Consider the following 13,530-nt stretch of genomic DNA (forward strand, 5'->3'; position numbering starts at 1 on the left):
GTGAAACCCTATCTTCGATGATCAGAAGCTAGGTCTACCAAATCAGAAGTCCTCAGCACACGTATGGGCACCTGGCTGGAAAGCAGACGGACGTTAAACTGACCAGGGACTCGGCACAGCGGACACACGCTGATGGAAAGCCCCTACGGCTCTCTAATGCTACGATCTGTGCGGCGGACCCCAGCTTTATAAAGAGAGGAAAACCCCTTGCGCACAGACGTTTCTGATGCCCGTCGAACCAATGGTCAGAGCAGGGTCGCTAGCTCAGGGTTCACCGTACGAGGGACGCCGATCACACACGAGGCCTCACGACCGGGGCGGATTTTATTTCTGTAGCCCAGACAACGGGAAGTTACTCTCCGAAGGGGGCGCTCAGTGGCGAGGGGACTCCCGTCCTGACGAGGGCTGGGGCATCCTGAACTGGGACAGGTCCAGGTTGAGGTCTGAGAAGGTGTACGGGGTATAGTCGTGGTGCTGCAGGTTCTTGTAGGTGGCGTCGTCCAGTGGCTCGGAGGCGCTGGCGGCTTGAGCGGACTCTGTGGGGGAAACGCAAGGCCCGTGAGAACGTGGGACGGGCGGCGTTCCCGCGGGGCTCAGCTCTCAGACACCGCGCGCCCCGCATCCTGAGATAAACTGTCTAACTAGGGAAGCCGGTGAAAGCTACAGGATCCTCAGAGGCAAAATAAAGGAATCAGCCGAAGACGTACTCTAAGCCTCGCAGCCGCGGCGGTGGGAGCCGCTGGTTCTTACGAGGCGTCCGAACAGCCTACTCTGTACGCTCCCCGGCCCGTGCCGTGCAGAGCTGTGAAAACGCCTACGACGAGGATGCAGGGACTTTCAGGACTTGAGGGTGCAAGAGAGACAAGCAGATCTACAGGAGTAGGAATAAACTATTTGCAGAAAAAAATTTTCAAAGGCAGAAGCCAGGTGAGCCCTCTAAGTCTCTGGATACACGAAACTAACTCTGTCTGAACAACGTAACAAAGTTAAGGGGAACTGGAAGTGAGATGCAAAGTTTTCAACTTTTTTTGAAAAAGCTGCTGGAATACTTTCGATTCAGGCTAAAACGTACAAGCTAAGTTGTATTTCTTGACGTGGAAAAAGGACATTGGGTGATCTAAAACTCAAAGTGCACAGCTGAAGCAAAAGAACGCAGCTCTCCTGCCCTGGGACGTCCGCACACGGGCACACGGCGGAGCCTGCCGGGAGGCCCCTGCACGGCTACCCAGGCTGCGCAGGAAATCACCTAAGCACACCTTCCACCATTTGAATTCACACCCAAGCTCTGTCTGTCATGTCTTCGGCTGCGTTAAACAAAAACGAGGACTCATGCAGAGCTGACACCTTCCCGATCTCGAGCAGAGAGACTCCCCACGTGGTGCAGGCACAATGGCGGATGCAGGGAAGGTGTTAGCCGGAGGGAAACGTAGGCGCAGGGACCTCGGGGCAGGAACCCGAGCAGAGGACTGCTCAGCGACACCACACGGGGGCTGTGCTCCTGGGCGGCCTCCTTACCCCCCAAAGGGCAAAGGGAGTGCGAGAAAAACAACAATGGTTTGCTGTCGTCATCCTAAGTTTTGGTTTTCGTCTCCAATTTGTAGCATCATGAACTGCATCCTCCAAGTCTGGACAAGGCTGGCACTTTGTGTATCAACGAAAGACGGAGAAAACGGAAGGAAGAAAACACACAAATTCTGTCAACGGAACGCAACCGATAACGATTAGCACATAATGGACATCAGGCAAAGGCGGAGGCTTTAGGAAGACTAAGGAGCAAATAAGAAGGGGCCGGGTTTGTTAGCAACGCAGCATTTTACAGACACTCTGCGGGGCCCGGCTCTGAACCCGGGGACGGCCCTGCCGGCTTCGCCACGACTGCCTGCAGCATGTGCCTTCGTAACGTTAGATGCACAAGTCGGGAGCATAATAGGAATAAAACCCTAAAAATCTGTGATAGCAAATAGCCCTTCATAAAAATTCAATATGGAAAAACAAAGCAGCCCATTGAGTTTTTGGGTAAATCAGAGAAGGAAACGTCACCCAGCAGAAAGAAGACTAAAGCCGCCCCGTGTCACTTACTGCGGGACTTCCCAAAATGCGGATTTCCCCTCCGGTCTAAGAAACCTAAAAGCAACACCCCTCGTATCCCCCCAAACCCCACGCCAGGGGTAAGCACGGCTCTTCGCTGTGGGAGTGAATCAGGACCCCCTTCCCGCTGACCAGAGGCCCTGCGAGCCCATGGACACCTTCCAAAGCGAAGGGGGCCGTGAAACCACTAGAGTTGAAACATCACCCTGGCCGTGGGACAGCCAGGTGGGCCAAGCGCACGCTGTTTCACCACAAAATAAACAGGAAACGCCCCAGGGATGCCGCGCACAAGGCGTGGGTCCCTCAGGAGCCCGGCCCAGTCCTCTGCCCGCCGGAGGCTGCGCTGCAGGTGCCTGACTACCTGGACCCCTCCTCAGGGCGCACAGGCCTCCGAAGGCCCACCACCCGCCCGGGAAAGCAGGGCTCTCGAGGGCGCAAGTGAAGGTATACCCTGGGTGCCGTCCGGCCCTCCTGGAGGGGCAGGGTCTTCCGCCATCCCGGCCCCGCCCTCAGGCTCTGGGCCCGAGGCCTCGTCCTGGAAATCGCCTTCGCTAGGAGCAGGAACCGGCTTCAAACTTCCGACTGGCGCCTGACCTTCCAGAGTCTCTCCCGTGGCCTTCAGGGCTCCCTCTATCACCTGCGCCCCCAAATTTACTTTGCTGAACAGGGGAAAAGCCACCTCCCCACCACGCTCCGCTGTGTGTCGGCCCCGGTGTCTCTCGCTGGCCTCAGGAGCGGCTGGCGGCAGTCTTGCTGTCCCGGTTCTTTCCCGCCACTGAACGGGCGCTGGGCCGCCGGCCGGCTGTGTAGACAATCCTGACTCTGTCTGAGCAGGCGGGACTTCTTCGACTTTGGGCAGCCTTTGGCCTTCTTTATCGGTTTCACTTGATCTAACAATTTTCTGGAATTGCTTTTCCTTGACGTTTTGTTTCATAAACTCTTTATCTGCTGGTGACTTGGGTATTGTGGTTTTGCGTTTTGTGTCTTTTCTGTCCTCTGGCGGCTTGATGGTGCCCCCTTTCTTCTTGGCCGGACGGGGCCTCTCGGGAGGGGGGACATCTGGCTGCGAGCGGGGCTGCTCTTTGGCGGCTACTGCAATTCTGGGGGCTCCATCTTCGAGGGGGCGGGACGCCTGCGGTCTGGGAGGCCCTCCTCTGCCCCTGCTCGTCCCCTGGGGGTCAGCTGTGGAGCTCTCCCCCTCCCCCTCGGAGTCGGAATCGGAGGAGCTGGACGAAGAGGACGATGAAGATGAACCATCTCCCCTGCTCTCCCTAAGAGCTTTTGCATCCGTGCCCTGCTTCCTGAGTGGAGACGGAACTTTCTGAGGCGTCTCTACGACAGTCTTTCGCGACTGGAACTCTGGAGCCCCTTCGGCTGTGAGTAGCATGCTGCCTTCGGGGCCGGGGCTGGGGTCAGCTACCAGCCCGCCCGGACTCACAACTGACGGGTGAGCACGGGGTGAAGACAAGTTTTTAGACAATTCGGCTGCTGTTGGGGTGGCTACGAGTTGGCCCCTCTCCTTTGGTTCCACTACATCTAGGAAATGGCATAAAGAGGAACGTTATTCTCAATATTTTGTACAACAATCCAAATTCATAAGTCACAGACGGCTCGTTAAATAACAACTTGCTATTGTAATATCTTCAATGTAATCACCCTAAGGAATGTTCCATGGGAACTCACTCTTAGGTCAAAGTCAAGCCGCCTGAGAGAGAACAGTAAGAAATGTAGGTCATTCCTTTGCAGCTGAAAAATTAACAAGCAGCTGTTTTTACCAACAGGAGTAACAAACTTGTCTCCGCTTCTCACAATGCCAAATTCTTTGATGCTCATTTTTAAACGACTACTTCACCCAAAGTTCAAATCGTTAAACCACAAAGATATTTTCCAACAACCACTGCAAGCTTTACAAATGTGTACTTTCTTAAATCTTTAAGAAAACTGATGCCTCTCGAATATTAAAAAAGTTATCCACGCTGGACGAACCTGAACTTTCTGAAAACCCAGAAAGCACAACTAGAGACAAGAACCTGGTTTGGGTTTGGGTCCGCACACACACGTGTTTAAGTGTTGCAGGGTACCGGGAAGAGGATAATGTCGTTCAAATCAAGGTGCCCTAAGGAGGAGAAAAGCCCTTCAAAATCAGAAGTCATTCGGGGATCTCCTCGGCCAAAGGCAAGTATTACATGACCAAAAGAATCTAAAATAAATTGATAACGAGATATATATACATGAACAACAGGTTTTAAGGTGTAAAAAAAGGAAAAGGGCTAAAAAAAACCTTTATATTTCATAGCATCAATTATTAAAAAAATAACATTGCACAGTAAGTTGATTAGAACTAACTTCATTCAGTTTTCTCAGGTGGTAAACCCTTTCTAACCCTGCAGATTTAAAGAAAAATATAAGACAAGTTTTTATAAATTAAAATTACTTTCCAAATCTAAAGCCGAAATTACACACATTACAGAGGAGCAAATTCTAAATGCAGAGACTTCACTTTCAAGTCTAGGGGGTCTGTCTACTTATACTGAAAAGATCTGAATCCTGCTTCTCTCAAGTGGGAAAAAAAACGTATTCCTAAGATCACCATCTTACCAGTATCCAAAAAGGGTTCTAACTGGTTTCTGAGCTCAGGGACCTACCCATGATAGATTGACGGAAAATGACCCAAGAAACCCGAGGAAACACCAAAAATCAGAAATGGGCCGGAGAGGAAACCGGGCGGTGCGAAAGGGCTTGACCGGGCAGCCAGAGCAGAGGGGACTGTTTACATCCGTCACCTCCACCCCCTCCACCCCCTCCATCAGCACCTTCACCCCTACCTCCTCCATGCCACGTCGGAAGTTGTGGCTACGTGCCAGCCCAGAACCTGCCCTCCGCATGCTAGGCGGGTGCTGACCTAACTTCAGGACCCTCACAGAGCCCCAGGGTCACGTGAAACCTCAAAATGAGGCAAAGGAATGTAGGCACACTTGAACGCTCTGCTCTGTCTCTGTAAAGCATACCTGAATCAGCTCAGCGGTTCCTAGCAGGCCGTGCCCGCCGCTGTGCCTGCTCACCTGTACCATGCACCACGTTTACGCTGGGCATGAATGCTCCAAGTATGAAAAATGAACTAAAAATAAGGTGTCTCTTACATGGGCTGTTTTGAATAGAAAAATTACAATTCCTGAATCTTCCAAAGTGTGTGGTGGAGATTTAAAAACTGCAAATAAGTGATCGGAACTACGTTACAGGCTGAGTTATCACCCACTGACAATGGAAAGAAAACTTCATATGGGACTAACATTTAAAAATTCTCTTTGAAGAGGAAATTCCTATTATACGACATAAGAGCATTTTCATTATTCACGCTAAGTTACTGGGAGAATTCCAGGGAAAGGCCACTGGACCAAAACAAAAATGCATTCTCCTTTAATTGAGAGTCAATTTCTGGCCCAGTGCAGCATGGGCCCAGCAACCGCCCCCCCCGCTCCCGCGACCCCCGAAAGAAACCGACACAAAGGCTGGGAGCCGCCACCGGTAACTGCTGTTGCAGGGCGCAGGGCGCAGACCGAGTGTGGCCCCGCCGTGAGGTGCAGAATGACGTCACCTGGGAAACAGCACTATCACCTAGAGGAACGAGGGCTCGCACGTTGACCTCGCCTGCTGGTTTTGACAAAGTCGCACACTTTTGGCCAGAGCGGGACGCCCACATACTGTTTTAGTTTGATACTGACCTCCCTCGAGAAACAAATCTACGAAAACACGAAACCACCTAGGGAAGGCTGGCCACGCAGGCACATCTCACAGCACAAGACGGCGACCTCCGGGGCTGTGTCTACTCTGGCGGAGAGCGGATAAATGACCACGGCCCGTGCACGGTAAAGGCGCACAAACACTGGTCACCGTGCAGACGGAGAAGCCGTACTGCGTCTCCACCTCCTCTCCAACTGAACTTAGCTGCACTTCCCAGGTCTCTTTTCTGCTGGGGCGAAAAGTGAGGCCATGACCTGCACGTTTTTGGTGGTCTCCCTAACACAGGCACAAATGACGATGGTGTTTGAAATGGATTAGCCACCTTAGTATTCTTCCAGATCTTGGGGCACCTGGGTGGCTCAGTCGGCTGGGCGTCTGACTTTGGCTCAGGTCATGATCTCATGGTTTGTGGGTTCGAGCCCCATGTCAGGCTCTGTGCTGACGGCTGAGCCGAGATCCTGCTTCAGATTCTGTGTCTCCCTCTCTTTCGACCCCTCCCCTGCTCACACTCTGTCTCTCTCTCTCTCTCAAAAATAAACATTTAAAAAAATTAAAAAAAAAAAAAAAAACATTCTGGGGCGCCTGGGTGGTTCAGTTGGTTAAGCATCCGACTTTGGCTCAGGTCACAATCTTGCAGTTTTTGAGTTTGAGCCCCGCGTCGGGCTCTGTGCCGACAGCTCAGAGCCTGCTTCCGATTCTGTGTCTCCCTCTCTCTCTGCCCCTTCTCTGTTCACGCTCTGTCTCTCAATAATAAATAAACGTTAAAAAAAAAAAAGTTAAAAAATTCTTCCAGATCTCGTCACTGGGTCACAAAACCAATCTCGGAAACAAAGCACATTTCGACACATTTCGACACAACAGGAAGGAGCACAGTTACTCAAATTTTACGTGAACTAAAACTCTTTTACATGTATAGGACTATAGAGTTGCTTGTCTGCTTGCTTGTCTGAGGACTGAGACTTTCTCAGAGGCAAGACAGCACGGAGAAGAAAACTACAGATGGTGGGGCCTTCCTGCCCGGGCTTACATCCGGCTCCACTACTAACACACGAGTGGCCTTGGGCAGCTCACAGGCCTCTTCCCTCCTCCGCTCTCATCTAAGGCAGGGAGATGAGCACCGCCTGCTCACGGGTTCTGAGGACCAGACGGGACGACGTCTGCCGGGCACTGCTGCTTAGAAGTAAACACGACAAATCCCTATTTCCAGAGATTCCTCACCTTTCAGACTGAAATGAGGACTTCCGGAAAGACCCTTGAAAAGCGGCACAGGAGTCTTTAGTCAATGACTTAGTACTGACTGTTGCCATAGTGACTGGACCGAGCGGACCATCTGGAGGGGCACCTGTGAGGAGACCCTGGGCCCTGACATCTGCGTTGGTGGCTCTCCTCAGGAAGGAAGCACTACAAGAAGCTGGGGTCCCAGAAGGAATAGGGCAGAACGTCGTCTGGAACCCCGGGGTCCTGTCTCTGAGGCAGGCACTTTGCCTAGAGATGGGACCCCAAGGGTGAGCGCACAGGGCCAGATCTGCACGCGGGAAACTTCCGTTAAAGCTCCCAAAGCCAGGGAGAGCAGACAGGGCTTTAACCTGGGGCGTTAATGGGCCAGGAGCAGGCGGAAAGCATTTTTCGCTTGACCAGTCTCACGAGCGCGGACATCTCTGGCAAACACTGAGGCCTATACATGTCGGTTTAGAATTTCTTTTTCTTCATACAGGGATTATAAGTACTTTTAGATTACACACAGATCTCACACGCATTAAAGACAGCGTAGTTCGCAATACTGTCTTCCCACCTGAAAGCACTCTACACTCAATCGACACCGCACACCCATATGCCCCTCACAGGGGCCTAGCAAGGCCTGCGCGCTGACCCCACTCAGGCGGGGAGGAACCTCATCCAGACTGATGACTGATGAACAAACTACACAGGCCCAGGGCCAACTCCTAGGTCCATGTTCCCTGCTCATAACTGCGCCTAAAACTGTTACATAAACAAGCACCCTATTCTACTCACACATAGAAGCATGTTTAAGAAAGGATCTTCGGGGGCGCCTGGGTGGCTCAGTCGGTAAAGCGTCCGACTTCAGCTCAGGTCATGATCTCACGGTCTGTGGGTTCAAGCCCTACATCGGGCTCTGTGCTGACAGCTCAGAGCCTGGAGGCTGCTTCGGATGCTGTGTCTCCCTCTCTCTGTGCCCCCCTCTCCCCCGCTCGAGCTCTGTCTCTCTCAAAAATATATAAACACTGGGGCGGCAGGGTGGCTCAGTCAGTTAAGCATCTGACTTCAGCTCAGGTCATGATCTCACACTTCATGGGTTCAAGCCCCACATCAGGCTCTGTGCTGACAGCTCGGAGCCTGCAGCTTGCTTCGGATTCTATGTCTCCCTCTCTCTGTTCCTCCCCCACTCACACTCTGTCTCTCTCTCTCTCAAAAATAAAGATTAAAAAATTTTTAAATATATATATAAACATTAAAAAAAGGGGGGGGAATCTGACTCTGCCACAATATTTTAAAATCCATTAAGTCAGCTTCATAAACCTATGATGTAGGATTGCAGATACAAGACTAAGATTCACCAAAGGCATCAATAACATTAGTAATGAGATTCACTAATCATCAGTAAACACTGAAAGAATGTCAGAAATGTGCATGTGTAATGCAGAATTTAACTGACATTCTGGCTGTTCGCATTAGTTTTTTAAATTATATTTAGTTTTTGAGAAAGCATGTGCGAGAGAGAGAGAGAGAGAGAGAGAGCGAGCGCGCGCTGGGGAGGGTAAAGAGAAAGGGAGAGAGGAATCCCAGGAGAGAGGAATCCCAATCGGGCTCCATTTCATCAGCGCAGAGCCCAACGTGGGGCTCAAACTCACGAATTGCGAGATCACGACCTGAGCTGAAACCAAGAGTGAGATACTTGACCAACTAAGCCATCCAGCTGCCCCAGAAAAAAATTTTTTTTCGTGTTTATTTTTGAGAAAGAGAGAGAGAGAGAGAGAGAGAGAGAGAGAGAGAGAGAGAATCTGAAGCGGGCTCCAGGCTCCGAGCTGTCAGCACAGAGCCCGACATGGGGCTCGAATTCATGAACTGTAAGATCATTGACCTGAGCCGAAGTTGGATGCTTAACTGACTGAGCCACCCAGGGGCCAGGTTGTTAACATTTTTTTAGGAGTGATCATGGCACTGTGGGGTTTTTTGTTTTTTTTTTTTTTAATGTCAACAGTGGTTGGTGGGTGGTGGGATTATGAGTAAATTATTATTTTTTTTTAATGTCTATTTATCTACTTACAGACAGAAAGGTAGTGGAGAGGGGCAGAGAGAAAAGGAGAGAGAGAATCCCAAGCAGGCTCCTTGCTATGGGGCTTGATCTCACAAACTGGGAGGGATCATGACCTGAGCTGAAATCAAGAGTCAGATGCCCAACCGACTGAGCCACCCAGGTGCCTGGCACTGTGGTTATATTAAAGAAAAGAAAAGAGAAGAGAAGAGAAGAGAAGGGGAAAAAAAAAAAAGAGTTCTAATTTTTAAGGTATCGATTTAAAATCTTATAAAACAAAACAATTGGATTTAAAAATGTGGCAGGTACAGGAATGAATTAAACAATGTTGAATTCAGGCCTCCAGGCAATGAGACACCATCAGGAAGGTGTGTTTCCTCAGCTGAGATCACAGGGTATGAAATGCAGTCAGGAGGCCAGCACGGGCAACAGGGTACCAATATTCTGAATGTTTTGGCGTGCACACCAAGGAGGAACAAAACAATGTCTAAACACTTTCAAATATTCAAACTGAGGAAATGGTAAATGAGGAAAAGACGACAAACTCAAATTACCATTCTGAACCACATATAAAGGTTAAAGATTTGCAAAGAGACTGTACATATACATCTTCCTTTTTTTTTTAAGATTTTATTTTTTTTAATTTTTACTTCTATTTTTTAATGTTTAATTATTTTTCAGAGAAAGAGACAGAGCATGAGGGGGAGAGGGACAGAGAGAGGGAGACACAGAATCGGAAGCAGGCTCCAGGCTCTGACCTGTCAGCACAGAACCCGACGTGGGGCTCGAACCCACGAACCGTGAGATCACGACCTGAGCCAAAGTCAGACGCTTAACCAACTGAGCCACCCAGGCACCCTAAGATTTTATTTTTAAATCAACTCTACACCCAACGTGGGACTTGAACTCACAATCTTGAGATAGAGTCCCAGGTTCCACTGACTGAGCCAGCCAGGCGCCCCCTATGGTCAGTCATTAATAATGAGCAGGGAGTAGAGAGTAAAATTCCCACAAGTATTTAAAATACAGTGTCGCACATTGTATTTTCCTTCCATGAGGATATGCTACGTTGGTATTCAGGAAGGAGAAAAAAAAAAGGTAAAATCCAGCAATAAAAGTCAAAATGACTCTGGACAAAGCCGGACAGAGATCAGACATCGTGCTTCATCAAAGTGAGCGGTAATGGAAAACGGTTCCTGCTCTTAACTCCCTCCCCACGGTCATGAAAGGAGGCCCACAGTCCAGGACGGTGGCCCACGAAGCCTGGGAAGCTAATCTGTGTTTCTGAGACACTGAGAAGCGTCACAACTGGGGGGGAGAGAAAAGCAAGGTGGGGCTCAGGGCTGCCACGGGAGCACAGCATCTGTGTCACGGCCATCCGAATGTCCCCTTGCCACACATCAGAGCACAGCACTTAGAAAACACAGACAGAACTGGTTCAGGGCTAAATGCTGAGTCAAGGGCTGTTGCATTAGTGACGTGTTTGGTCTAAAATCTGCCACAGATCCGATGTCGGATTACAATCTGGACACGGCTGGAGATGAAGAATCGAATTATGTGGTTAGTAAAACTCTTCACGCCTGGAAAGCGGACTGATTTGTTTACTTTGCATTATTCTCCCCTTGGGACTATCATTAAACTCTTACTTTTTGGTGGACTTTGCTTCTTGGGATTTGGTGGCAGTCCCTTTTCGCTCTTCCCTGATTCCGCAGAGAGAGACACCGAGGGAGCAAGTCCTCGAAACACTCGTGCGTCTAGGAGCATAGTCTGACAGAGGATGAACAAATATGGACATTTTAGAGTCATGCCATTTGGAAGCTATTGCGACCTATAGACGTTATATATCATTACATGCATTACATGTACTATATAACGTGTTATAACATAGCATTCATGTCATATTTCTAACGGTTATTACAATTTTCATAACATATGGAAATTTTGGAAAATACAAAAAAAGTTGCAGGAAAGAAAACACATGACAGTCACTATGAACTATGTAACTCCAAGAAAAGTCAAAAACAGTTTCTCCTGTGCATACTTTTTGTAGCCCCCAACTACTATTTAACCTACCAAATACTCTGGTTCTTTTTGTTAATAAAGTGTTTTCCTATACTTAGAACACCAACTAGAAGAAATACTACCTGGGAGCCTGGGTGGCTCAGTCAGTTAAGCATCTGACTTCGGCCAGGTCATGATCTCACGGTTTGTGAGTTCCAGCCCTGTCAGGCTCTGTGCTGACAGCTCAGAGCCTGGAGCCTGCTTCGGATTCTGTGTCTCCCTCTCTATCTGCCGCTCCCCTGCTCGCTCGCTCTCTCTCTATCTCTCAGAAATACACAAGCATTAAAAAAAAATTAAAAAATAAAAAGAATAAATACTATTTGGCTGTTAGTAATGATGCAGGTGGATCACTGCTTCAAAACCACATACAATGTATCATAAGTGGCAAACCTAAACTGATAATTCACTCAACATGTATTTACTAACAGCTGCTATGTGCTAGGCGCCTTTCTAGAAGCTGCATACAGAACAAAGGTGCCTCTCCTACATACACGAAGGTAAAAATATCTCTTTATGTTTATGACTATAAGCACGTGTGAAAGCTGAAAAAAATTATTTGGAACCAGGTGTTTCAAGGACTAAACGGTGGACTCTCGGAAACAGATCTCCCCCCATCTGTACGCTCTATCTCGCAATGAATAGGCAGTGCTTTTGTAAGAGACTTTTGCAAATTTAAACGCAGTGCAATGATCTCACATTTTTTCTACACGTAAAAAGAAAGCCCTCTGTCTTCCTCTCTTTTCCCAGACAGGATCATGTAAGCGGGCATCTTAGTGGCTGCCAAGTAAGTTACCGGGTCACCCAGGTACCTCAGAGTCCCCTCCTCTCCCCTCCGGGCTACCTAAGGGGTCAAGACGCGGTCCTCAACGTCTCGGAGCGAGCGCGGCGGCGCAGGACACCTGGGAGCCCTCGCACCTGCCCGCGACCTTGGCACCGCACGCCGGGGGCTCCCCAGGAGATCGGGGTCAGTGTCCGTTCGCCGCCCCCCCACCCCCCACGGCCCGCGGCCACCTGCTCCGGCCCAGCGCCCTCTCTTCCACCCGGGAACCGCGTCATGGGCCCACCCGGACGGCTGGAGGTGCCCCTCGCCCCGGCCCTATGCGGGCTCCCGGCCGCCGGCCCGGCTCCCTTTACCTTCATTGCCCCCGACCGTCCTTGCCGCAGCAGAAGAGAGGCCGCCATGACTGTGACGCGCGGGGGCGGGCCTGGCCAGGCAGAGGTCGCTCCAGGACTGACTCGACAGCTGCGCGCGCACCACCGGCTGACGGCCCGCCCCCTGGGCCGAAGGCACCAATCACAGGCAGGGACGGGGGCGGGCGGAGCGGGTCAGAGGCCGCCGGGCTGCGCGCGCCGAGGCCACGCCCCCGTGGAGCTGCCAATCACAGGCGGAGCTCTTCGCGCCCTTGCCGCCGGGGGCTGGACGCGCGCGTGGCCGCCGAAGAGGGTGTTGCCGTGTCCTTGTCTGCGGAGGGCGGGCGCGGCCATCCTGCAGGCGGCCGAGGGCACGCTTTGGGGCCATGAGGGCTCCTGTACCAGACCTATATGCAGATCAGGAATGCAAGCTTCATCTTACGCGAATGTTTATGGCTTGCGGTGCAAAGACTTCCCCCAAAGTAGGGCATGATTGTGGAGCAGGTGTAGTCAGTCATTGGCCCCCTTCTTCCTCTATTGATCATGACTCCCTGCCTTGCCCTGTCCAGCACCCCTTGGAAGGTGAACCTGCCCACACCTCCGACCCCACCTTGACTAACTGGACATTCATTCAGGTGGCCAGATAAATGGGCAGAAACGGGTCCCCTCAGACACTTATCAAATGGGACTTGAATCCAGCGAGTGCAACGCAACCTGCCACCTGTCACCCAGGGAGGCAGACAAGACAACCTTAGGTCTTAGGGTGATAATGAGAAAGGATTCCTTTGTTTCCATAGGGAGAAAAACCTTGGTGAGAGAAGAAATATCCTTTACTCAAAGCAAATTAACCTGCTGTCTCCAGCGGAAAGTTCACGCTTGTGTTTGTGAACTGGATGAGGGGGCATAAGGCCAGTGGAGGGCAAAGCACAAGCTAAACCCCCCCCCCCCCCCCAGATGGGATGTGTGTGACATTCCTCAGGCACTCCTGGCTGCCTAAGAACAAAGGAAAGGAAAGAAAACAAATGGTTAACTGATGGAGATCACAGTCCTGCAGGACATGTGTGTCCATCAGTTTACCAATGTCTTAGTAAATTACAAGATAAAGCAATCTAATTAATAGCCTAACCTCCAGAAATGTATACACTCAGTTTCCAGGACCGCTAACATCACCCTCCCCTCCCTAGTGATGTGGGGAATCGGGCAGAAGGAAATGGCAGATAAAATTAAATTCCTTT

General features: G+C 50.6%; 1 protein-coding gene and 1 non-coding gene across 4 annotated transcripts; both read right to left on the reverse strand.

Annotated features, from left to right (window-relative positions):
* Nucleotides 1–306: 306 nt before the first annotated feature.
* Nucleotides 307–12,407, reverse strand: NDUFV3 (NADH:ubiquinone oxidoreductase subunit V3). Of its 3 annotated transcripts, none has more exons than XM_042956117.1 (4): nt 12,299–12,407; nt 10,750–10,870; nt 2,539–3,624; nt 307–536 (listed from the first exon to the last, which is right to left on the reverse strand). In XM_042956117.1, exons 1-4 carry the CDS (start codon nt 12,344–12,346, stop codon nt 373–375), a joined length of 1,419 nt encoding a protein of 472 aa, XP_042812051.1. In that variant the 5' UTR covers nt 12,347–12,407; the 3' UTR covers nt 307–372. The 3 variants fall into 3 exon arrangements, with proteins under 3 accessions (XP_042812051.1, XP_042812052.1, XP_042812053.1); XM_042956118.1 differs by having other exon boundaries at nt 12,229–12,314; XM_042956119.1 differs by lacking the exon at nt 2,539–3,624.
* On the reverse strand, nt 9,874–9,958 carry TRNAQ-UUG. The gene has a single exon. It is a non-coding gene; the product is annotated as a tRNA-Gln (tRNA).
* Nucleotides 12,408–13,530: the final 1,123 nt, after the last annotated feature.

The sequence above is a fragment of the Panthera leo genome, chromosome C2 (assembly GCF_018350215.1).
Source record: "Panthera leo isolate Ple1 chromosome C2, P.leo_Ple1_pat1.1, whole genome shotgun sequence".
Lineage (NCBI taxonomy): Eukaryota > Metazoa > Chordata > Mammalia > Carnivora > Felidae > Panthera > Panthera leo.